The sequence below is a fragment of the Bombus bifarius genome, unplaced genomic scaffold (assembly GCF_011952205.1).
Source record: "Bombus bifarius isolate JDL3187 unplaced genomic scaffold, Bbif_JDL3187 scf7180000008148, whole genome shotgun sequence".
Classification (NCBI taxonomy): domain Eukaryota; kingdom Metazoa; phylum Arthropoda; class Insecta; order Hymenoptera; family Apidae; genus Bombus; species Bombus bifarius.
The window spans coordinates 756,764-784,498 of NW_022884475.1; the positions used below are offsets into that span (position 1 = coordinate 756,764).

Below are 27,735 nucleotides of genomic sequence, written 5' to 3' on the forward strand. Positions count from 1 at the left end.
TACGCCTAAACGTAAATATGAACTTCGATAAGTTTGCTAAATAACCTATGTACTATAAGGATATATAATAAATAGACTGAAGATTTCTATGTATTTATAATAAATTTAAAGACGAAAAAGTGTCTAGGATGTATATAATACTAGGATGTATATACGATAGTATAAAAAACGTCCAAACTGGAGGGCTCGTTATAATTTGTCGTATGCTAAACAAATTCCATTACGTATGTTCCATTTTCTTAGTTCTGCTCTTAACAATACGAAGTTGCATAAAAAGCCGCAATCCAATAGCAAATAAAGCTTAAGTGTAGAACACTGCTATTAGTTCGAGTAAATTTCATTGGTACCTACCTTTCACTTGTTTCTGTCTACGACCGTAGAGAAGGCCAGGAAATTGTAATCCTGCAGGAAGTTCGCGGTTAGACGTGAATTATTCTGGCGGTCGTCGCTGTCGATCGACCGTCGAGTCGTCGCGTAGCTGTTGGAAAATCCTTAAAGCGCAGAGCGAGAGCAACGACGCTGAGCCAGCGTTTCGATGAGGGGACAGAATAATTCAAAGGTAAATGAAGCGCTTTCTCGTCGGCCCGCGCACCGCTAGAGAAAATACGACGCTGGCAATCGCCGAGATTTATCTTCCCTCGGCGAAATATCCTCCGTTTAGCCTGCGACTTAATAAATTCGAGATGGCTCGCTCGATGTAATTATTACGACCTTTCTTCGTGGGCGTTTTCGTTGATTGTTCGAGGACTTTTCGTGGACCTTCCATGGTGTCTCTTCGTACATTATTAGTTAGGGATTGTGATATTTATTGTTTGGTAATTTATGCTTTGTCGAACGTTAAACGTGCAAGTACGTGTATGTTATTTCGATATTGTTATCGAATCTATGTATCTATCGTTGCATGGTTAAATCGTTGATCTATTATGGAAGGGAATATTTATTGCCGAAGCTCGTTGAGAAATTAATCGATTCATTGCGTTATAATATATGTTGTAACTATACTTCGTTATAATTAGATATTTGCACATTTATAGAAAATTCAACTATGCAGAAACATAAAGAGCGCACATATATTCAAAATATATAAAATATCTAAAGTAAAGCATTCATTATATATTTTATAATATTTGGCAAGTGGAACAGATCTCTATCTAACGTCCATTTCTTTGATAACATTCGTAAAACTATGCGTGCATAAATATCCGTCGTCTAATCGTGATCACTTAAACCAGTCATGATAAAATATTAAATATATTGAGACCGCGAAGTGTTAAGAAACGACACGATCAACAGCTTCGTTGTTAGCCTAACCTCTATTGATACTGCACGTGTCAAAACAAAAGTATGTTATCACGACGGAATCACAGAAGAAAATTCCATTTTTATGGTAAAATGTTCTTCCTTCTAAAGTCGTCGAAAATGGAACCTATCTTAAACTCGCGACGTCGAATATCCTTCGAACACGTTTTATCATCATTCGTTTGTTTCTTCTTCGCATTCTGGATACAAATAAGTCTCTCATCATGACAATCCTTTTTGCATTTCAGGAAGATGCGGTCACGGGTCTCCGTGCGAGCAGCTCTGCTACGAACTTCACGATGGGATGTACGAGTGCGATTGCAAGGACGGCTACATTCTTCATAAAAATGGATACAGCTGCGCCGGTGAGTTGATCCCGAAACTTACCCCCTGCATATCCTTCCTCGCGATCCTCACGCGTCTCCCCCGATTTCCCCGTAGACGAATCTGTTTATTCGATTCCTTGACTTCGGTGAATTTTGCCTCGTGAGTTCTCTAGGAAATTGCTTCACGTAACTTGCCTGGATTTTCCGATTTTGAAAGAAATATAGGAGACTGATTTTAGAAAATGTTCGTTTCGTCACGCGTATTTCTTTCTCTGTTTTATGTAAAAAGTATTCAAATGAATATATCCACCGTCGTTTGGAAAGTAAATTTCCTATCTGGATCAACACGTATGAATTGTAAGTTCGACTTATTGAAGGTATTATACAGGTGTCCGAAAAAGTCGCAATATAACTTATACTACGTGTTCATGAAGGTTAAGTAGGTAAAAGAAGTTCATATAAATCAACGCCCGAAAATGCTTTATCGAAGAGTTGTAAGCGTTAAAAAATTTTTGGCAGTTATAATGAACGTTCGAAATTCCTTCCACCAGCAAGAATACTCGTCGAACTAAATGTTCGTCAAACTTTCTTCAATATTTCCGCCGCTGTAGAAATAGTAGTAAATGCATTTGTCTGCCTACGATTTTGTATAGCAAGTCTTAAGAACAACTTTCCTGGGAATCTTCGAAAGCTTATAACTCTTCGATAAAGCAATTTCGGACATCAGTTTATATAAACTTTCTTTATTTACTTGACCTTATTAACACATAGCAGAAGTTTTGTATCGACTTTTTCGGACACTTTCATTTTGTATCATAACGTTATGTACAATTAAGAGGATTAAATTTTGTTCCTTTAACGTGCAATAAGTAAAATTCAATTTTTTTTAACTATACGTATATATACACGTTTTACAGTACAAATTATTTTGTGCCATTGTAAAATGAAATTCGCAGTAAATAAATTTTAGAGGTAAAATTTTAACCCAGTCTCAAATTTCATATTAAGACCATCATCTTTCTACATCAATTTTTATGCAAACATTTCAAGTAGCATTAATCAGGAAAATTCATAGGGGGAAAATTCTTCGAGTGACACGTAATCAGTATTCATGTGACACGTTTCAGACGTAGCATATTGCGCGAAATGCCTTACGAAAATCGTGTCGTGACATTTTATTCGAAGATGGCAGGCTTTTTTACGTACAGTTCTTTCGTATCAAGATACACTTGACTCTAAACTATAGGACAACTAGCGTATCAGAGATAAAAAGGATCCTAGGTTAAGGTTGGGTCTATTAGAGTGCAATAAACGCACGATTCGACGTTCAATTTCGACGTGAGTCTGCAGTCGTCTCGACACACTTTGTTCGTATTCCATTTTTTATCATTTATCCCAGTCTTTGATGGCTGGAATTCAATTCTTTCTCGTACACCCGACGATCATGTCAAAGTCACCATGTTTTTCGACTTGTGTACTCGATCTTTAAACAATTTCTTACATTAATCGTAATGTTCTGCAGCTCAAAAATAAACTCGTTTTCGATAATGTAAATTATCATACAGGTCGCGAATTAATTTGATCGAATGGAAATTATTTAGAAACTTTAAGTGTTGATTGATCATGCATCGATTAAACGAGGAAAATCATGAATTTTAATTTTTGTTCCTTTTTGAAAAGGTAGAAGCTTTCATTTATACGACCGACGTTCTACAAATATGACTTTCTATATAATTTTTTCTGAGGTACATGTGCAATGTTTTGGAAAGAAAATCTGCATAAAGATTATTTGTTAATGGTAATTTGTTAATATATTATGTAGCGAGTAAGGAATAACGCCTTGAAGTTTCATTTTTTTGAAAAATAAAAATACTTCTTTTTTTAAGTACTATAAATATAAAATCACTTCGAAATTTTTATCACGAATAATAATTATGAACTAATTTAAGTTGTAATTGATACAAAGACTTTCTCTATTTACATTCTCATATGATTAAAATAAATTAAAATCAGAGAACTTCAGCGAAATTTTCTCTCAGTATAGAATGACAAGATTCTCTGAAATTATTTATCGCAGATTTCTAATAACAATGATTAAAATTTTAGCGCGAATATAAGTAACACGACATTCGACTAACAGGGATCGCCGATTTCAAAATTTCTTCGCGCAAGAGAGAAAAAATTCGCCGTAAACAAGCGTGAAATTGTTCAGTCGGTCCGATAAAAGAAAACAACTTCCTCTCATAATTCCTCTTGTACAAAGCAGGACGTTCCGTCGTTGCACGAAAAACTCTCGACGTAGCGACGAAGCACGGAATATCTACTTACTAAAACCAGTCGAAAGCACGTACTCCGTAAACGCTCTAATAATTCATCGTTTCGTCGCGCGGTCCTTTTTGGTCACGGTGCAACAAGAAAATCCGGTACGAAACTAGCTGAAATCACGCCTGTTACGTCACTCGGTTGTTATTAATAATAAACCGGCGAAAACTTAGCGTAGTTTTTGAAAACGTTGCGGCTCGTTACGCGGCTTTTTCGCGATCCTGTTGCCCACGAAAACAAGAACAGTTCGTTTTGTCAAAGTAAATCGCGAACGAACTTTAATAGTCTATCAAACTTTTAGTTAGTTTAGTGATGTTAAGCATTGATAACTGATGTAGCTATATAGATAATATTTTATAATACGAACAGTTAACTAGAAGAATCAGATCTATGATAAAAATAGACGGTGAAGTTTACAGTCAGTTTGGTTGCATAAATGAAAATTACTGGACTACGAACTTTTATGCATTTTTACATTTTTATGGACATACCCAGAGAAATATAATTTAGATAGAAATATGTTTCATTCACCAAATGTTATAATAAATGCTCTATTTTGGATATTTTATACATCTTCGCATATCGTATGCGCATTTTTGTACCTTTTAATTACGCAAAGACGCATCGAAATTCGCAAAATCCTATTTATTAACTTAATACTTCGTCCAAAGGCTATCTATCTATTCTAAAATTTTTTGTTCAATCTATCAAACCGCTTTGCCCCATAATCCTTTTTTCAATACAGGAACCATTAACCGTTTCGAAACAACGAACAGACAGAGCATCGTGTCTTTATTCTATGAACCGGAACAGTATATCCGCGGTGGTCGCCAGAGAAAACGCGAATCAAAGGAGGAAGCAAACTTGGATGGAAGGTTGTTCGCTCGTAAATTGTGCATTGGGGTCGTTCTGCGCGTGGTTGAGAGATCAGCGGGTTGGTTGGTGAGCGCGATGGCGAACGGTTCGCTTCGATGCGCTTTCGACCTCCGTCCGCAATTCGTCGGAAGTAGTTATATCCTGGTCTGGGAGCGAACGTCGTCGCGAGATCCTTGATAGAAAGGTCTCGTGCTCGTTCGAATCGAAAACGAACGTCTACCGCATAGGGAAGTTCGTCTAAGTCCGGGACGAGTTCAACAGTTTGGAAATAAGTAACCGAGTTTCCATGCAGAGCCAACAGAGCGATTGGAAAATGTTTCGTTTTCAACCTGTGTCGAGCTTGCGGTGCGGCCCATTGTTAAAAATGTGGCCTTATCTTGGCGAGGCTGTTAACTATGCTTCGCCTGAATATTCGCGTGGAAGTAAAATATTTGAAATTATAGGGTACTTTGAATACTAGACGAGAAGTCTTCGTCTTTTTCTGCGGTTTGTGTCGGACGTTGAATTCTTGGCATTGCTATCGTTTGTGACGATCTTTAGGACATGGCAATGTTATTGGAAATTTTTATTCATGCAGATAGAATAATTCGATATATTTCATAGAAAATGGAAAAATTTTCGTTTAATTTAACAGATGTAACTCACGTGAAAGATCTTGTATGATGCTTTCTTTATATTTGGACCTCAGGTTTTATCCAAGAATAAGATAGTACATAAGATAGTAAAGACTATATTTAAATATCAGATAGAGATTTTACGTCCCTCTCAACTGTACTCAAATGTTATACAATTTGACTTGATTCCTATAAGCTTCCAACCCTGACACTTATTTTTTATTCTTCTATGAATTTCATAAGAAACTATTTCGTTTTTCAATTGTTCATATACACGTAGCACTTTCCTAGCACATTCTTGTCACAGGCAGGCAAATTGTCACGTATCACATCATGCATGACAAATTTCCACATGAATTCTTTGAATTAGTCATCGTTTAATACCCTTCAATACCGATATTCTAATCTGATATTCTGTAGTTCTAATGCGTTTACAGACACGTTATATTTTATTCATCATCGCCGATTTCTTCTTGTTTCGTAACACCGATGCAAGTTCGACACCAATCGAGGAATAGACCACGGTACTCAATGTTACTCGCCACGAAAATTTCAAATATGTATCTCTCGACTAGGTACGTTTCCAACTTTCACGAATATTACATCCGCTTGCACGAATGTTTCTGAAATTTACTTTACTTCGTACGATCCATTCGACTCTTCGTTTGAATATACGAGTATCCGGAATGTCGGTTATATAAAAACTCGTCGCACGTGCCGCGACGAAGAACATTTCCTCCGATGGTGGAAAGACGAAAAGATGGATCACGTTTGCAGAAGGCAGCGGAAAGGCATTCGAATCTGTCTTGCTCGCCAGGGCAAAACGCGTCAAGCTTTGACAGGGGTGGATTCGTTTCAGTTGGAAATGTACGACAAGGCGTGCACACGACCAAACGAACGGTCCTTTTGCCTCGTCGACTGCATTTTGCACGTTCATCGCGCCACGTACCGGCTCCTATTGAAATAACCGTGCATCAGTCTGCTTACACGCCGATATGGGATGCCATTGAAACTTACGCGGCACAGAAAGATTATCGGAAAACCGTTTGTTCCGTAGCTACGCGAGGGCGAAACCAGATACGGTTTTATGAGTGACAATGGTGATTCCGCCATGTCTGTCCGATTGGATGGGAATTTACAGGCTGTTTGATGAATCGTCGATACGATCCTCGAGGGACCATTTCATATGAAAATGCGAGCTAAATTTGTAAAAGTTTTTCCCGTGTGAAGTTTCATTTCGGAGTAAATTGGTATTAAAAATTCGTTAAGTAATATCACAGGAGAGTGAAACGCGCGCTGGGAAAAATTAGGTTGAAATATGAAAGTTTTAAACGTTTTTCTCTTGAGAAATACTTTAATTTTCTTGTTTAGTTTGTGATATCATAAATATAGAAGGCGTGAAATAAATAAATAGTGCATCGCGATGCTTGAGAAAGATAAAAGAAAGGCGAGATGTTACAATCCTACTTATAGAATCTTGTTTATTTAGTAAGATCGAACCATTTAAAAATGTCAAAAGTTCGGAAGCGAAGAATGATCGTTTTATAACTTCGACCCAGAAGAAGCAAGCGGGAAAAATGGAAAAATAAAACCGCGACACCTGCTAATGAGAATACGTTGTCCCGACGCGACACAGCGACGCGTTGTAGCGCCGTGCGAGCCACTCGACGCCATAGCCGACGCGAAGCAGTCGAAACGCGTAGGTACAATGTACCATGATGCATCGTTTGGTCCACGCGTATTTCCCTCTTTTCTCCCTTTTTCTCTTCCTACGTGACTTTGTTGGTCTTTTTACTGCCCCTGCTGGACCTCTACGGTGTTATTAATGTATACGTGGGAGGCGCAATGGTGTTTTTAGCGACACCGACGCACACATTACACGCTCGATCTACGAAGCTATGAGGTTAGAGAACTCATAGATGGGACTGAATTAAGTGGGCGAAAGAATGGCCGTGGTAAATTTATCGAGTAACTGGGAGTTTGTTTAAAGGGGCAGTTCAATTAGGTTTGTGGATGGAGTAGATGGAGTCTTTTTCGAAGCGAGATTGCGAAGAGTTAATTTTTGCGATTTTCACAGCTTCGAGCCTCTCTCTTATGAAGTGTCATACTTTATTATTCACATACATAATGTCGAATATTTCAGAAAACCGAATGACCTATCTTTGCAAATTCATGTGCCATAAGAAACGCAAATTTCGTAGCCAATCTTTTTTAAGAATAATAAGTAAATCATCAAACGTCAATTTTGAGATTTAGTTAACTCTGAGCTAAACTTTCGAGACTTCTAATTGAACATCGATGAAACTGATATGATCTGTTCTACTATATTGTACATCAGCCTTTGCAAATACGGATGATGTTTCTTCCTTCTAATTGCAGAAGATCGTAATAAATAAATCTTACATTACTTATTCGTTGTCGCATAAATAACGTTATTCTATTGAAATAACATTTTCTACATGAAGGCGCGTCAAAGATACCCACTACTTCGTCCTTACTTTTCTCAACAAGCTGCTATTTCTGTCTCTTTTGCATCGCAAGTTGTTTGCGTAAGAAGCTTTCAGTGATAAATAAATCTGTACTGTAATCGAACAACAGAATCTCGCCGGATATAGCCGCTACCGTGAGGGATATCGGATCGAATCCTGAAGGAAGCTCGACGAGCGTTCGTTTTCGGGCATTTTTCCTTCCACGCCTTGAGTCGCGAGTAAAGAAAGTGCCAGGGTAGAAAACGGCGAGAAAGCTTATTCCCCAGATGCTATCTGCATTTGTGATGGCCCAAACTTTGCTGAAGGTTCCCTTTTTGTGCTACGTAACACTGTGCACTTGGGATGATCAAGAATTCTAGCTCGAGGCAATTTGAGTAATGGACCATTGCGTTGTTGAAAATCGATGAGATTTTCAGATGGAACTATTTTAATCTATGGTAATTTTAGTTATTCAATTTTCTGAGATATAAAGAGATAAAATCGAAGTTAATATACATTGGATATCGGAGTGAAAGTGTGTCCTAATTCAAAGAACGAGAAGAAAAAACTCGTTTGGAAGATGGAAAAAGGTGTTCAAGGACAATAATCCATTTATATTAATTAAATAATATTAAATATAATAATATAAAAAGATAATATTAATTAATTATATATACTAATTAAAAGCAAACGTAAATATTACTATTTCTTTCATAGAAATTATACTTCTAAAATATTCACGTAATAGTTTAATAACTTCAATTTCTCTATAATGATTTTGGAGTTGCATTAAGATTTATGAAACTTTAGACGATAGTCCGAAATCACGAAGTATCGATTTCCTTTTAATTTGCGTTCAATGCTACGCGAGCTCGCAACAGCCAGTTTCATAAGAAACGTTCATCCTCGTTGGAAGTTATATTCGTTATCACCCTGTTAGTTCCATAAGTTATAGAATTTCACGTTGCATCGTCGAGGAGACTCTTGTTGCATCTTCCTTCGTCGAATTCGAAGCAGCCTAAATTCAATTTCGGCGAATCCGGTGCAGAATTTCCTCTTTCCAGAGCTCCGATAACATCGGTCTCTATTGAAATTCAAAATAACGCGAGAATGGAGTCTCTTTCACCGTTGAAACAGACCTGATTGACTGGCTTAATGGAAACGTCGGAAAGGCAAGACTCGTTAAGCACCGTCTGTATGTCGACGATTAGTCTAATTAACCTACAAATGGTATTCTCGATTTCCTCGAAGCTCGTCTGACATCAAATGGTCCTTCTACTTACTTTGTCCTTTGCCTACTGGTAGTCCTCTTAACTGGAGCTACGAACGATGCGTTTCTATACTAAATATACGAAATCCAACGTTCCTGATTATCTTTAATTAGCATTATGTTCTCGTTAAGTAGTATACAGGTTGCTTACCGTATTGATCTCTCGTTAGTAGCCCATTTTTGAAAAAAAAGCAGGAGAAGGCGATGTCTCGCAATTTTTCATACGCAGCAGGATGGCCTGAATGGATTTTTAACAATTTAATATAGTTCATAATGTAATTATTTCCTTAGATTATGGCAATATATTACCAATTACAAATTATAGGAATAGGTTAATTTCTTTTTTTAGATAGAATTCGATTTAAAACACGATAGAGTATTAAGGTTACTGAAATACAAAACTCGGCTCATCAGATAAAAAAGATGGTAACTATCTTATTTTTCTCACAAACCTATCATTTATGAGAAACAAACAACATTCTGTTAGATAAATTCTATCGATAATTCGTGACAAAGAGCATTGATCGATCATTAAGTGAAACTTGCATTTGTAGAAACAGCTCGGAAGGTTCACGATGTTCCGAACACGTGAATCGATACAAATTAAGCCACAGCCAACGAAATTACTGGATTCTAGCGTCGTAGCTTCCGCTTCCGAGATACTGTTGCAAAATTATGCCCATGGGTTGCTAGTGATAAAGAGGTCGGATCGGACTCTGCCTCGAACTGAACATGGCTCTCGGCTTAACGGTTGAATTACCATCTCTGGAGGTTGGTACATCAGTTACGCGTTTCACGTATCCTCTGAACAATTACACATCATATTGATGAGAAACATGACTGTTAACGGAGAATTTTAATACTAGAATGTTCTTGCACAATAATTTATTAATTAATAAAATTTACGAACTGGCAAGTTGTGATCTACTTTACTATCTTGCAATTCTAAGTCAAATTTCATGTAATAATCGGACGACTCGTCATTTGCGAACTCTACTTCTACAATTTCGTATGATTTATTACCAAGCTTATTATTATTGCGCAAGGGAATTTATGATAATAATCTGTAGCTCGTAAATCGTATAATTTTACCTTTAATATTAGTTCCAGTTACTTAGTTAGTAAAATATCGTATTAATAGTAATGACGAATTAATAGTAATAGATATAACGATTTCGTCGTAACGATTTTCCAAACCCTCTTCTTTTTAACAAATATTTTTATCTTTTTATAGATCATTAGATTTCATCTGCCGAGTCGTATTTATAAAAATATGAATCCGCGTGGATAGCCATAATCTATTAACCGTTCGGCGCTTGTCTAAATTTTTCGTTCTCGAAACAATTTCGAGAGCAATAAGCAACCAATCCCACCGGTGGAGGTCAAACCGACATCGTCTATTTAATTAACAGAAAGTTGCTCCACGTTTCCGTTACTTTAATCAGTATTCGACGTCTAGATGCCAACGGCGATAAGTTTCATCCGGCTCGTACACCAGCGTCCGAAACGAATGCCATTATCCTCCACCGACTTTGATGTTCGAACTCTCGTTTCTCGTTCTCTCGAGCGTGTTTTCGTCCGACGTTCCTCTTATTTTGTCTGATGCCCGTTCGTTTACCCTGACCCTCGGCCCTGAGACTCGATTAGCGGTTCATTAATCCTTCCATATCGCGACTTCTGCGCCCACTCGCCATCCCTGTTTGCACCTTTGTCCGCGAAGGCCACGCCACGCACCGTAATTAATTTTTCACCCTCTCCGTTTTTTGCCGCATTCGCTGAGCCAATGAAATTTTAATTGAAAGTCCAGTCGGAGAAAAATCGCCCTGTTAGAAGCGCTATTGGCATATAACCGTTTTCACGGTTTGTTTTGCAAAGACGAAAATTTCGCTCGACAAGGTTCAATGGCGTTGAAAGTCGTTGGAGTTGGTTGATATTGTAATAGAAGAAAAGCGACGGGAATAAAGGGATGGAATGGACATCCAATTTCGGCTACGTAATTTTTTATTCTCTTTGGTATCGTCGGTTCGCGTCGGCAATACTACGGTTGGTTTTTCTAAAGGGCGGACGATATCCATAAAAGACAATCGGCTAAAATGTTCTTTCGCTATTTCTTCCGCTATAGAGGTGCAAATGTCTTACGATGTGCAGTTGTTTGGGATATTTGTTGGCGTGCGTTGACGCATTTCGAGTTTCGAAGTGCACGACGGGAAGGAAAGAATAGGTAGAAACAAGGGAGAAATGAAATGGGAATAAAGAAAGGAATAGGGAGAAAATAGGGGAGAAAGAGGAAAAGAAAGAAAGAAAAGAGGGATTCGTACCAGAATTCAAGCAGAGATAATCTAATATCTGTCTCAGATTTCTGTATCCCAGAATCTCACTATCCATCTCCAAATAACTCAATCCAAACTTCTAGTTATAAAATCGTTGAGAATGAATTGTACGGATTAAAGCACAGTAATGTATTACATTCACCGTCTGATTCACGGTCCTACTGTTTCTTGGGATTTTGAATAGGACGTTATCTTGCAAGTAGATATACCCATGACTTTCTCGGAAAGTTTCTTCGAGTGCTGTTAGTATAGGTAAGGATATTAGTACGTCAATTAAGATTTTGCCAGAGATATCCTTCTTATTAAACTTCGTTGTTTATGTCATTTCAGTACGAGCTAATTTCTATCGGAGCGAAAAAGTTTTCAGTTTTGATAAATCCGATTCACTACTTTCTTTGAAGTACTACATTGTTTGGGAAATTCGTCGAGGAATTTGAACAATATTAAAGGCAATCTATTTTCGCAAAAATAACAAAATTTTTATTTCAATGAATATTCAAATTGAGTACTGGAATCGAGTAATCGAGCTCGAATTACTATAATTACTTATGATCTAACGATATTAGAAAAACCGCGTTACTTATGGGACATATAAAATACACAGAACGAGATTATATCAATTGTCAGAAATATTGTAAACTTTCTGAAGAATCTAATATTTAAAGAATGATTTTAGAAATTGTCTCATTGACGTAATGTTTTCGTTCATTTTTCGATCATGTCCTTCCTGAGTTTCAAATCGAGCGTTCCATCGAGCGGAGGTATAACCTAGTTCGCAATCATCGATTAAACAATTAAATCGAAGGGTAGAAGGATAAATATTTGCCATTGCACAAGCGGCAGTGTTTCGGCCAGTAGCTGGCATTAATCACCAAGCAATATTTGCATAGCTTTGCAACGGTAAGGGTCTGTTTCTGTTCCTCTCTCTGTTAGTTTCATCCCTTAATGAAACGACAGGATAAATTATGCGAAAGCAAATGATGGCGACCGAGAATCGAAATTAAATTATCTTCGTTCCCTTAAACACTATTCTAATCGCAAATTGAGTATTCGTATTACTACAAATAACCTATTTTATTTAAGTCGTTAATTCGTTCTTCTTCCTTTCTACTTAACCAATTCCTTCGTTGCTTCTTTCTTTTACGAATAAAGGGATAATTAATACAAGGCAGCAATCGAATTAGTGACTCTGTCAGTATGTAGAGTAATTATTGACTAATGTCTTATATTTGATGTAATCGATATTCATATAGATTGAAAAAGGTAATACTAAACTACAATAATAGCAAAATGTCTACGATAATCACATTAGTATGAGCTATGAATATTTAATCAAAGCCAGGAAGAAATCCTCTGAGTGAAGAAACACGTAATACTAGTAAACAAGAATCCGTTATATGATCTGTAAAGGACAATAATAATAATAATAGTAATAATAATGATGATGATGATGATGATGATGATGATGATGATGATGATGATGATGATAATAATAATAACAATAACAACGTCGATTCTTTTAAAATCTCACTTGATTTTTTACGAAGGAATAAATTTAGTGTGATATGTATGAGACAGCTCCAAATGAGAAATACCAATGACGGCGTTCCTTTTTAATAACGAAATTGCGACCAGCCGGAGAATCCAGCGCAGTATGGGCATCATTTCTAAATCGACCGAGCAATTGCATTCCAATCGGAATTGTCGGAGCACCTTGCATGCCTAATCGATTACTCGGATCGTTCTCGCTAAGTCTCACAAATTTTTTGAATATAATCGTCGCGCAATCGCCGTATTTGAAGTACGTCGCGTGTTAACTGCTCAGTGATCTGCGTATTTGTACACTATATATTTATGCATCTTCTTTTCCAACTAATTAACGAGTTGAATAACGGGTGAAATATACATTTTTTTTATTCAAAATCGTAATAAAATATTGTTGAGTTTTTAATTATCTTGGGTGATATTTCTTTCTCCATTTCATTTCCTCGACGGAAGTTCTTTTTTATTTTTCATATCACTCTCTATACATTTCGTTTTCTATATTCTTAATCTGTCGCTTTCGTCGCGCAGAAAATTTTTTCTTCAGCAGTTTTCTCTTTCTCATATATTCTTTTTGCATTTTGGCTCCTATTGTATTTAACTTAGTTTTTAACGATCTTACCAAGATCTTTTCTTCCCCTTGTATTTCCTTTCGGTGTGTGCTCCGTAATTACTTTGAAATCTCTATTTTATTCTGCTGTTTCCCTTCCTGCTTCAATCTTTTTCAGTTTTATTTTACGGTACCAAGCCTGTTTGACTTATTCTATTTTTCCCCCTCTCGTAAATTATAATCCATATTTACTGTAAGATGTTGGAATTTCTTGTTTTTCAACTTTTCAACATTTCATTAGCTATTTACTTTCTTCATACACTTGAAATTTACCCGTCTTGATTTTCATTTAACACGATTCGTTTTACAAAATAATCAGACTCGATAAGAAAAAACATTTATAAAGAAAGTCATATGGGTTAACTCCCCTCTATTGAGAATTTTAAAAATTTGATGTTTTTACTCCTTTATACTTCCGAGAATCGATCAATGTTAGTATATTAGTTCATTATTATGCAGGAACGGCCAGATGTACATATTTCGAGATCTATTCGATGGTCGCGATGTTCTTCATCAGATAAGACAAACTTAGCAGTTTTTTATATTTTCACGAATTAGAAATAAAGAATGTCTCAGCTTTTTCCAGCCAAGCGTTGTCAGTACATTCTAGATCAAGCTAATATATATATATATAATTTTTCGTTTGAGACTTTGTTTTCGAGAAAATCGACTTTGAATTTTCGCTCGGTACGCGTGCACTTTATCACATCTCATTATAACGGATCTCACTGTAGATCGTTGTCTCGATGGAAAAATTAAAAAAAAAATTTTTATTCTATATTTTCAACCTTTTTTCGCGTAGAATCACCCCCTTTCCGCTTGTACCGCCAGTTACCAACCACCCTGTATATATATCATTGGAAGCATCGTTAAAGATTTTTGACAACAAAACGATATACAGAAGGAGCGGTAACGAATGCCACATTATCACGGTACAAACTATAAATAGACCAGAAATATTTACATGCAGCAATAGCCAGAATGTATATGATACTTACAATACTTCCACAACTCCAACTACAGCTCACTTCAAACTGTTCATCATTCCTATCAGTTGAATTTATTATACTCTGAAGTTCTCGGTTAGTTGAAGTTGAAGATCTCGTTCAAGTTGGATTCGTAGAATTATCATATACTTTTTGACAACTACTGGATGTAAATATGCCTGCTCTATTAACGCTTTGTGCCGTAATAAGACACCTTCGTTACCGCTCGTATCGTACGTTGTTTTGTTGTTAGAACTCCTTAATGATGCTTGGAACGACACATATTTATCTGACATTCTCCTCTTACCTTGGCCTACGGAATATATTGATAACGTTTGACGCGGGAAACTGAGACACGCTGTATATCCAAATTCTACACCACGCGCACGATATTTACTATTCGAAAAAGTCCTTTCACGGAACACGTAGCAGCTGCCTGAGACGCGATGTTATGCAGCGACTTTCGCGGAACTTGTCCCGTATCTCGATTGTTTCTTCCTTGCTGATGCTCGCTCTGCACCCTATCCGTCGTTCGTAGCTTCGCAACATAGAATTTATGGGATAAGTTTTCACGCACGTAGGTCGTCTGCCTCTCAAAATAACGATATAGCCGCCTGTATATTTCTCTCCGTCTTCGTTTTTCGCTCGCAGAGACACTGAAAATTCGTTTGATACCCTGGTCCGTTCGAACCGTGAGCTCTGAAAAATATGTCTCTTTTCTACGCGTTCGACGGTCCAGGCACGAGTTTCTGCCATTACGCCTTCCATATGCTGATCCTCGTCGACGTCGCGACGTGGCGACGAAATTGCAGAAGCTTCGCAACCTCTACGGAGAGGCGAAGCGAATTTATAGAGATTTCTCGCGGGAAATGCCAGATTGAAGTTTGGTACCGGTCAGTCGCGTTGCTCGGTCAGCTGAGACATTGCGATTCTGCGTCTCTTTTTAAACGAGAGGTATCGTAATGAAACATTCTTTCGATATAATAATTTCTCCGCGAAAGAATAGATTGAACGAAACGAATGAAATAAAACTTGGAATTCTGGAAATTTGTCGTAACGAATGACAAATTGAATCTCGAAGCTGGTCGATCTCTTGGTTAGCCGAGGCGTAACTGTTCTGTGCTTTTTTTTTGAATAAAGAATGTCGTAACGAAGAGATCTTTTAGTGAAAATCTCGATAGAATCTCTGACAATATCTTGCAGAAGATAACAGTTCGGATCTTGGAAACGGTGAATCGCATCCCTTAGTCAATCGAAACATTATCAGTCCGCATTTTTTGCGATGAGAACCGTAAATAACTTGCAGGAGTTTTTATTAATATTTAAAAATACATTCCTGAAACATAAGAGGAAAGAATATATATGTTGCATAATAAATTTCATAAACGTGGTCGCGACGAGAGATTCCGCGGAGTGTTTCTATTAATCAACAGAATATAGGAATCGACGATTCGAAGGATGCTACACGCGGTAAATTCGCCGCGTAAGAGGATCTTTTGAAATGCATCGAAAAGTAAGCGGCTCGCCCGCCTTGCTTTCTGCCTGGCCCATTCAAAGGAGGTTTCCTTCTATCCCATTGAAAAGCACGCGAAATTTCCCTTGTAGTGATTCCGCGGAGTGGTACGGTCGAGCTAACACAGGTTACGAGGAGGCACGTGTTAGTATGCATAAAGAAACGGTAAAAGAATTTCGTGTGTCGACGGATTGAATCCCGCGAAAACTCGTCCCGCGGATGACGAATCGAGTCTTCCAGCGTTGAATCGTCTATTTGCATGCTAGTTTCCTACCCTCAAAAATGCATGTAACATTCAAGTTGAGACTTTACGTATTCGAACTAAGCAGAGGATTTAAATTGATGCGTACGAAACGTCGTTTTTTCAAGGTTCGAATTTGCGAGTCAGCATTACCGATTGAAGCATATTCCATCTAGTTTGTTAACAATCGATCGTATCAAAGAACAAGATATACGAAGAATATCAGAAGCTAACGAAATTATAGGATTCGTGAATAATCAAAATATTTGGGCGATATTTTGACGAGTTCAAACTTGGATAGATTGCCATGGATATGGTTCAAAACATAAATTTAGCATTTAGCTCCTTTCCTTTTTTAGTTCCTTTATTCCGCTGATAGATAGAAACTCGTCGCGATCACGTCTATGAAACTTATTCCGTTCCTCTTATATTTGAAAAATTTATTCTTGAATATTAATAAAAATTTCATCTTTCAATGGACCAGTTATTTTAAAACCAGCTCTAAACGAAGAAACTGTAGCAGCTTCTGTTCTAAGAATTTATGGATCCTGGAACTGATAATTTTTATAAATCTCTAATTGACTCGCTATATTTAAGCTTTCAAGAAACTACATTTCGTATGCATCAGCCTAATAGATCCTGCGTGTGTGTTTTAATATTTTGAAAACTAAAATACCCTTTTTGATTAAGTCGCGTATTTTATTGCCACAGCACGAAGCTCTTCGACTATAAATAAAATGTTACTGTCCGATGGTGGGAAATTTAATATTGCGTCGTAACGTATGAAACAAAACGAACGGACTTCGTTTGATGTTTTTATCAGTTTTTATCAGAGTTGGTACGTGCTGGTGAAATCGAAACAGGTCATCCAGCAAGTATATGACTGACGTGGGTTTCAACTAACAACACTTCAGGAATCTTAATTTTTCCATTTTTCTGGCAAGCTTACTTCGCTTTTCATTTTCAGCTGGTGTAGCTGGCAGAAATTGTAAGAAATGAACGACGAGTTACCGTCACCTCTAAACAAAATTAACGCTGTTGTAATTTACAAATATTTGTGCCTCGATCTTTATTTTAAGAAGAATGACGATATTGCATCATACTTTTTCCACATTAAAAAGATTTTTTAACGATAAAGGAACAAGACAGAGTTGAGTACAAATCGATGCAAAGGATATAGTAGGATTATCATTATGTGCAGCTTCGAATACAAAATTATCGAGTTTAAGCCCATAAAGTAAATTGATTAAAGTTTCGTACGTATTCATTATATCGGTGTGTAAATTAATTCGATATCATTGTAAAGAAGATTATATAACGTACATATATAATGTAAATCCAATCATTAAAACAGTCTTCATTATTTAACTAATTGTAAACACACCAAGTTACGTAAATGTAGATATTTTACGAAACATCCATTTGCAAACATATAAAAACTTGTACGAGGCATATTTGAATTTAAACTAGAAATGCTGCTACATTATTATATAATTTAACAACAAGTGGAAAATTTAATGTGTTTAGCCTGTATAATTAAATATTGAAATCTAAACTCCCCTAATAAACCGATCTCCGAAGCTAAACTGAATCGAATTGCTACCATCTATTTCAGTTAAACAATTTCATCCGTTATAACGATATCACGTTAATGAACTAGTCAATTCCCATTTTCAAACATGTTACCAGTACGTTCAATTTGTAGTTCCTTCAGTACGTTCATACAGGTTGCTATCTATCGGATATTCATAAGCATCGTTCTATAATGCTCATTTGCTATCTACGACGTATGTTATTTATGTTGCTAACACGTGCAGCGGTTGCATAGAGCGTATACATATCTCACTGCAAACGTGGTATTATGCATTAAGCTATGAATCGCACGCTTTGATTTATTTAAAATTACTTAATTCAGACAATCATATTTAGTAATATTCGATTCTAATTCTAATCGAATCTGATGTACTTAAACGGTTCAGTAATTGGAAAATTATATCGCGTATAGTAAATCACCGAGGAACGCGAGCAAATCGTTATTGAAGATACACAAAGGATTACTAATATTCAATAATTACATATTTATTTAATTGTTTGAAATCATAAAACGAAGAATTTCTGAAGAATTTCTTCACTGAAAAATAACAGAAATCGATATTTCAAACCATGATTATTGAAAAAATTCCAATATCCAATATTCATATTTGGTTTCTAATCCAATCGAATTTCAATCAAAATCTAATCAAACCTAATGAAATTAAATAATCCAAAAGGGTTATACGATGAAATCCAACCAATTTCAATCACACCGAATAAAATTAAATAATTCAGTATCCAGCTTAAATTTCAATTCTAATAATTATAGAACAATATCAATTAAAATCCTTTGTCTTTCCCATCTTTTTCCATAAAAAATATCAATTCTTTTTATCCCTTCCAATTTTTTCATGAAAAAGAGTCTCGCTAACTGGACATCGTAAACTACGGATCTCGAAAAAATAAAAAAGAAAAAACAAAAATTCCAATATCGAATATCCGTATCTAGTTTCTCGTAAATCGTTGATTGCAGCTGACCTCAAATCGGCGATTATAAATTAAGCGATTCCATCTGTTGCATAATGTCGTATGATTTATGACATATGGCAGTTCGAACAAATCGTCGATGAGAACGACGCTGCCTAATCGTTTCCAGACATTTCATTGAATTACGGGTGCTGAAATTTGGTTGACGGGTCTGACCAGAAACCTGATTATCGAAACTCGTTCGCGCGAAGCGTTTTACGAACCGCTTCTAATCTTTGCACCCTCAGGCCGTGTCAAATGAATTCACTGATCCGCGGACGGTCATATCCCCCTTTCGTATTCAAATCCGACATGTTACGCGTTGCCAATGCATCTAGAGGCTACACGCAACACACGTTCGAATTCCCACAATTTTAATCCGCCGTATTTTTTTCACCGCTCGCTACGTAACATTTTTGACGCTGGCTTCCTTTTTTTTTTTACATGCGCCCGCTGGCGGACAAAGTCACTCTTTTCATTCTTCGTTGAAAGCGTATTTTAATATCTTTCACGCGGGTATTTTTTAATTCAACGTTAACGTCAAATTTATTTGCCTTTATTCCGAATTTGATTAAACCGTGTACGGTGGCTAAACTGTTTGCTTAGGGGAAAACTTATTACGAGAAATAGGCGAATCTATGCGATGTATTAGAATTTTACGTGGCTCGAATCAACATCGAACGCACAAAAAGTTGTAACGAACGAGAAGCAGATGAAAATTAGCGAACGATCGATTTCTCTTAATATACAATGCTGTCGGTAAGCAAGTGTTCGATTTGGATCCAATTTGGAAACTACATTAATCAGAACAAACGTGTAAATCCCAATCGACCTTCTGCATCTAAAGGATACTAAATCTCACTCAAGCCGGGTCAATCTCTAAAGTGTCAAGAACAATCAAACTTCCTGCATTAACGGTGTTCGTTGTTCTAAAGTCAACCACGCTGGCTGGAACAACCTGAAGTGATATTTACCTCGTGGATCCTTGTTACCGTAGAACGTAGGATGCTATAGACACGAGGCAATCTTTCTCCCAAAATGTTCAATATTCTTGCAATAAATTAGAAGTATTTTAGACAGTTATATAGGAAAGAGGGCTTTTCATTGGATTTAAAGCGAAACTTTCAAAGATATCGATAATATAATTATTACGTCTACTACTGTAAATTGTTATAACATTCGTCATAGGTGTTTAATATCAGTATTAACTTCATTTTCATCATTCTTCGATTTTTTCACTTTCGTGTTTCAACGAATTTCTCAAACATTTAACGTGATTCATATACAGTATCGTGTCTGGAAATCCACCACTTAGATCGTCTACCAGGCGGAAATACTTCGTTCTTATAAATATATTTAACGTTTTGATTGCTATTACTTAGCAAGTATTTGAATATAATTGTGATCCTCGTAATTTATTCTTCTGCAAAACAATAATCTTTTTCATGAATCCTGCCAAATAATCGTATCTTCTTTATACGTATCGCAACGAGTCAATGCTATAAATTATTGTTCAGACAAAATTTGGCTTAGTCTATAGTTTTTCACTCGCAATATCTTATTTCGTCGAACAGAAAATCTATCTAACATATTTTCACGCAAACACCAAACAATTTCCGATAAATTTCATATCTAATTCTATCCATAGCTACGAAGACTATCATGCAACGTGTCCATCCAAGAATAGCAGGGTTCGTGACGTTGACCGACAATAAACTAATTTTACCAAAACACGGTGGTCTTTGTAACCTCATACGTTTAATATTCATGGTGAACGGTGTGACGTCGTTTAATTTTCCTCGGCGAAGATTTAATCGACCAACAGAGGGTCTGAATGAACAGGAAAGAGAGACAGGAGGAAGCGGTCGAACGACGACCGCATCCATGGTAGTTCACCGCCGATATAACAACCGGTCAGTGTCCGCGTATTCGTGTAACGCGACGTGCCGCGCGCACTGCAGCTAGGCGCGAGGCCGTCAAACTCATTTGCGGATACGCGCGTACTCGTTTCGCGGTGAACGACGTGCACCACGTAACACGACCGCGAATCCATTGAACCGATTAGGCCATTGCACAAAAACGTGACGAACGAAGCTACTGCGAAAGGTTCGACGTGGATTAGCGAATTTTTCTCACAGACTTTCATAATAAGAGCGTGACGTTATCGAACAGAAGGCAATGCACGTAAGTTTGGAATCGTTATCTATTTGAGGTGATTTATCGTGATAGGTGCGAAAGGAATACTCAGATGTTAAATGAACGATAGTTTATTAAGAAACGATTTAACAGACACAGTCAACAAATAACAATTAACAGATATGATCAACAAATAACTGGTAACGATCAACAACTAACAATTGACACCAAGAGTTCAATCGACGTGTTGCTATGCAATGTCACTGAGGACTTATTTATTTCACGGCGCAAGGCAGACTGACTGTCCTTTTGTTCCGGATCGAACTTCTACAATGGCGTCAACGCGTTCGGCTAGCGGCTTTATCTCGTCGGCGTTTACGGTGTGTCCCAAGAATGTGATTTCGTTCACACCGAATTCGCACTTTAGTGGGTCGATGACTACACCATAATCGTTTAAACGTTCAAACAAAATCCGTAGGTGTTCGCGATGTTGTTCTTCGGTTTCGGAGGCGATTAAGAAATCGTCTATGTATGCGAACACAAAGTCTAGACCACGGGTAATTTCGTCGACGAATCTTTGACACGTTTGCGCGACGTTTCGAAGCCCAAACATCTAGTTGGCTGCTTCGAAAAGTCCGAAAGGTGTCGTGATCGCGGTTTTCTTAACGTCTTCGGGCGCAATCGGAATTTGATGGTAAGCGCGGACAAGGTCGATTTTTGAATAGACTCGCTTACCGTACAGATGTTGCGCGAAATCTTCGATATGCGGTGGGGAGTACCTGTCGGGTATGGTGCGAGCGTTCAACGCACGATAGTCGCTGCATGGTCGTAGATTTCCGTCCTTCTTTGGGACGACGTGCAGGGGTGATGCCCATGAACTCTTCGATGGCCGCATTACTCCTTGCTCAATCATTGCTGCAAAATCCACCTTGACCTATTTGAGTAGATCCGGTGCGAGACGTCAGGGTGGTAGACGGGTGGTCCGGGTGTGGTTTCAATGTGGTGACCACACTGTGTCGGATTTTCTCTCGTCCGAAGACCGGTGGACGAGTTAGATCCGGAAACTCCGTCAAAAGTCGATGGTAGACCGATTCGCCGATTACGGTTTTAATGTGTGACGACACAAACTATGGAACTTTCCAACGGCTCCGTGATACAAAGCGCTACGCCACCAAAGCGCAACACGACGCACTCAATCCGTCATCGATATCTTCACGCTCCTTCCACCGAATTTCTCGGAAGAGCATACACGCGCCAGCCGCGGCGGCACTTCTAATAAACGCACGTTAGTGGGGATATCGATGGCGAACGAAGGGAAGAATCAGTTCGATCGGAAAAATAAGGACATTCGACCACGAGCCGCGAAACGCAAAAGACGAAAGTAAACGAGTCCGCTATTATCGAGGAATCGACCGAACGTCGCTATTGTTGACCGTCGTTAAGTATCAACTGTTGTTAACTGTTAATTGTTATTGGTTGTTATCGAGTTTAATAAACGCTATTGGTTAAACATAACCGAGTGCATTTCAGTACCTATTACACCATTCCACCTCAAATGGATATTTCTTCAGTCGTGGCAGCATATCCCCTTGATGATAATTGGGTTGTCGTGTCGAGAAGTCGTTTATTTCGCGGGTCCACGAGCAACCTATAATGGCTCAAAAAATCTACGCCTATGATAGGCGTTTGAACGTCAGCAATCACGAAGTTTCATTTGAAGGCTCGTCTTAGGGACAGGTTAAGGCAAATCGCAATGGTACCATACGTTGCGATGCGCGTCCCGTTGGTCGCGAACAGTTCGTACGCGTTTTTCTTGACGTTGCTTTTGTTCCGGATCGAACGGATTCTTCCCTTCGTTGCCCATCGATATTCCCCACTAGCGTGCGTTCATTAGATGTGCCGCCGCGGCTGGCACGTGTATGCTCTTCCGAGAATTCGGCGGAAAGAGCGTGAAGATATCGATGGCACATTGGGCACGTTGCGCTTTGACGGCGTAGCGCTTTGTATCCAGAGCCGTTGGAAAGTTCCGTGGCCCGTGCCGCCACATATTTTATAGAATCGAAGGATTTAGAATGTCACCTTAAAATTTCTTTTTGTTCAAGAGTGTCTGGATATAGAAATACTTTGAGATTCATCTTGAACAAGTAGTAGATTTAAGGAGAGATTTAGTACAGATATAACTAAATTCAGTATGTGTTTAGTGAATCGAAGAATTTAGGATGTCGACTGGAAATATCTTTTGGTCAAGAATATTTTGAAATACAGGAAATGAATAAATAAATAATAGATTTAATAAATAAATAATAGATTTAAGGGAAGATTTATTTCAGGTATAGCTAAATTCAGTATGTGTTTAGTGAATCGAAGAATTTAGGATGTTAGCTTGAAATCATTTTTATTCACGAGTGTCTGGATGTATAGGAAATTCCGTGGCATCCATCGTCAATAAATAATTGAATTTGAGAGAGATTTAGTCCAGGTATAAATAAAACCAATGTGTGTTTTATAGGATTTAAGAATTTAGAAAACCGTCAACTTAGGATACATTTTAGAAGTTAAAAATCGATAGAAATATAAGAAGTTTCACGGTATTAATTTCGAATGAGTAACAGAATTAGCCATTTTTATGGAATTCAACAATTTAGTAAAATGTTAGGTCAGCATACATTTTAATCAAGAGTTTACGGAAATATACGAATTTCTGTGGCATTTGTTTCGAATTCGGTTGGATAATAGAATTAACCAGAGATCTAATAATAGATATAACTGAATTGATATGTGTAACCACTTGTGCGTACTTCCACGTGTGTATCGAATCTCGTTTGCATCGAATCTGAAAGATGGTACAATATTGGATATTTCGTCTCATTCGCCCGTGTGTTCATGTTTTGATAATGTCTACGTGTATGGGGTGAGACGATCAGGAGTTGGGTATCGAAGGTAGGGAATTATTAAACGAGATGAATTTCGAAGAGGGGAATTATTAAACGAGAGGGTGAATTTCGGTATTTCGGTGAATCCTGTTAATAGGCTACAGTGTACGGTCGCTTATTAGAGTTTCTCTTTGATCTTCCTCTTATTTTTGGACGAGGGTTGTATTTACGAATGTTAGTTTTGTGTCTGGGCAGACAAGGGGTGAGTTAGACGCTTGAGGGTGTTTGCTTTCCATTTGATTACCCGAGGGTGTTGAAAGTCTCTGAATCTCGAATTTTAATTCTGTAGGGTTGGATTATATTTTATTATTAATTCTTCCTTTCCTTAATTTATATTACGTCGTATGACAAGTTAAGAATTATGGCCAAGATTTTACGAATTTAAGTTAATCGTATTATTCGATTCCTAAAAATATCTTCCTTTTAGTGTCACAACGTTAATTTGGTTATAAGTTTGTTATCTATTGAGACGTACTTTCATAACTTTAAGAACAATGACTTTTTCATTATAATATAGGTGAAACAGTATTTGATATTGAGATATTATCTGAGAATGTGAAATCAGTAGTGGACCAAGTACTTCCTATGAGATCTTATTTCGATTATATACAATTATATTTAATGCGAAGTCAGCTTATTTAATTTGCGAATATTTAGAATTTTTACACAGTTTAATTTTATTTCTAACTCTTTCGTAATATGGTGCTAATAGCGTTTATGGTTTATAGATCTAACTCTTTGTCTTTCCATGTTACACCAACATCGTAGTTAGCTTCATCAGGTGTCTGATAACGCTCTGATACTTAACCCCTGATGAAATTACTTGCAATGCTGATGAAACGCCAGAACACCCTTGTAAGGAGCTTACGTCAGGGAGCTTCTAACAGTTATGAATATAACCATCGATAGAAGAATTCGCTATAGAAGCTCCAAGATTTACGGGAATTTATTATGCTTCGTTTAATAATTAATATTTATATACGGGTATTAAAATTTTTCTTAATTTTTCCTAATTCTTCTTCCATTTTCTGCTCAAACTTCCTACTCCCAATCGTAATATGTATTATGCGAGAATTCTGAAATATCGTAATGGCTATTTATCAACTTTTTAGGACCAACAAGTGGGTGTAGTTACATATTAGAGTTGAAAATTTGTCTTCGAAATTCTTTTTGTCCACACTAAAATTATTTATGATAAAACACAAAGATTTGTAAAATTTGTAAAATGCAAAGACTTATTATTAAATTGTAATATATGATTGATTACTCATTTAATCTGAAGCTATGCTCCTTGCTATGAAGATATCGTGGATAAACTGATATACTTGCTAGACGACATATATCTTGCTTCAATAACAACCTTAATTAGTGCATTAACAGGTGGGATTACGTTTTACATCTTTGGATAACTATACTCCATGTGAATTAAGGCTCTTATTCATTCAGATTTCTCCTCGTTCGCTAAAACACTTAAAGGCGTAATCTGCCACATTTAACCAATTCTACGGCCCAACTATGATGAAATGCAGCTCTTGCTTAATTTCCTATGTCAATTTAATTTAATTAATACTAGTCCGCATAATTACTGCTACTATTTTTTTAATGTTTAAGAGAATGACAAAAGTACTGATCTGATCCAAAAATCAAACGAAAAGGTAGCTTTGACGTGAAACTAATTGGCAATATACCAAATCAAACAATTTCTCTTCGCCTCTTTCACCTGTGATGTTCGATTGTATTGTTCAAGTCATTTATCTCACACATACACGTATGCGCGCGCGCACGCACGCACACACACATTCATGTACACGTATATTCACAGCCATCCTATATTCGCTTTTATCAAATCCTACCATCCGCAATTTCTTTCTATTTCAATATCAAAAAGAAATCTAAGAAAAACATACTCAATCGTCCTATCTTCCCAAACGCATTTTCGCAGTGATTGCCTTTTCCATAAATTGGCCGGTGAACTACGACCTGGCTATATTTATCCGCTACTTATAAAGCGAACAAGTAACCGCGTGAATTTTAATTAAATCGGCTCGTTATTAATTTAACAGAAGCGAATTTCGATAGAGCGGCAAGTCGTTCATAAAATATCAATCATCACGGCTTAAACGTCATGCAATGGCGGTTTGTTTTTCGTTTTTTTTCTCTTTTTCCGATCTTGATTCCTTTCTCAGGGACAGAGGGCAGTCCAGCTTTTTAATCACACGGTCAGATTCGGTTTAACGAGCCGAACGATGCACGTTTCGAATATTTTCGTAATTTCATGGGGATCGACCTCGGCAGTCATGAAAATCGTGGCAGTCCTCGTTAAAGCTCGTGATATTATTTAGTAGTGATCGATACTTGCCGGGTGTGAGGCAACGATACTTGCGTTCGTCCACTCCACCATTCCGACAGTTGCTTCACGGCGAATGAATGCGCTACTTCCAGAAACTGAAGCCAGAACAACTAACCGTGGGTAATCACGCACCGTTTGCCCAGAAAATCAAGGGTAGAGTAGGATCACGAGCCGACTGGATCGCGATAAAACTTCGCCTTCACTTTGCCGGGCCTCATCTGAAACACCGTTACCGATGGAACTCCTGCGAACGAGGGTTACCGTTTGGTTACCAACTTTCGTCTAACTTCCTGCTGCAATTCAGCAGTTCCGCCGAGAATGTATTACGTGGTTCAATTAGCCGATAGTGTATAGTATCGTTTGAAAAAGATTGTTGCACTACTTTTTCTACCATCCTAGTAGTTTTTATCCTGCTAAAAGCATGAAAATCGTTGGATCGTTCCAATTCCGGTGTCAACGAAAATACTTATGTTATTTGTATACTTATTTATTCTACTTAACTAAAACCAAGCTGGATTTCAAACAATGTTCGTCGAGTCGTTTTCGTGCACAAAATATATTGGGGATTCCATCGTGGACGTGCTTCGTTTGTAATTCATTTGCATGCCAGCTAAAGAGCGAGCGTATCTCCTCGCTCGTCTGATCTGATTTTGTTCCAAGTCGAAACGGGTCAAGTGAACCATTCACCGAAGGAATTCGAACGCATTCGTATTCCTATTAACTGCGATTGTTCCAGACTGTTTTTGATCGTCCCTCCATGCGAGCGGTTTATTTAACGCCCGGATTTACTTTGAAAATTACCTTCTCGACGAAAATAGAGCTACGTAGTTTCACATTGGAAAGGAAAAAAAAAAGGAAGAGGTCGGTAAGAAAATTTGCAGTGAAAGAAGGATGATGTGGTGCAGGATTTCGTTGCGAGGAAATACGATAATTCCGCGTTGAAAGGAAGGATGGGTATTAATGGGATAAAGAAGTGGAACGTCTTGTCGAGAGTGATTAACGGACGGATTTTGAAACTTGATGACGACGGTGATGTTTTATAAGTTGTAGAAATACGATTCTTTGGTGTTAATAATAGCGAGGAGAAGAACGTAAAGTCGATTATCCGTGGCATTGTAAATAGCAAGGAACATATTTGCAAAATCGTGTAATTCAATATTCATATTTTTTACAATTTTATTTCAAATGTCTACAATTTTATACGAATCCCTTAAAGGTCACAGTATATACATTTAATGCGCTTTAAGTTTTTACTTTAATAAATGCTAGATTCTAACTAAACTAAATTATATATAAACAGAACTAAATTATCTTTATTTCAACTCTTGACAAAAGAATTGATATATTCCCTGTTACATAG

The 27,735-nt window shown here is 37.4% G+C and overlaps 1 protein-coding gene across 3 annotated transcripts in view; it reads left to right on the top strand.

Moving 5' to 3' along the window:
- The window catches only part of LOC117208630 (pikachurin-like), a 264,459-nt gene that overhangs the window by 74,761 nt on the left and 161,963 nt on the right, over positions 1-27,735 (top strand). For all 3 annotated transcript variants that reach the window (XM_033449890.1, XM_033449888.1, XM_033449891.1), the window contains exon 3: positions 1,548-1,664. In XM_033449890.1, the coding sequence (XP_033305781.1) occupies positions 1,548-1,664 (117 nt within the window). The remainder of the gene's footprint in view (positions 1-1,547; positions 1,665-27,735) is intronic.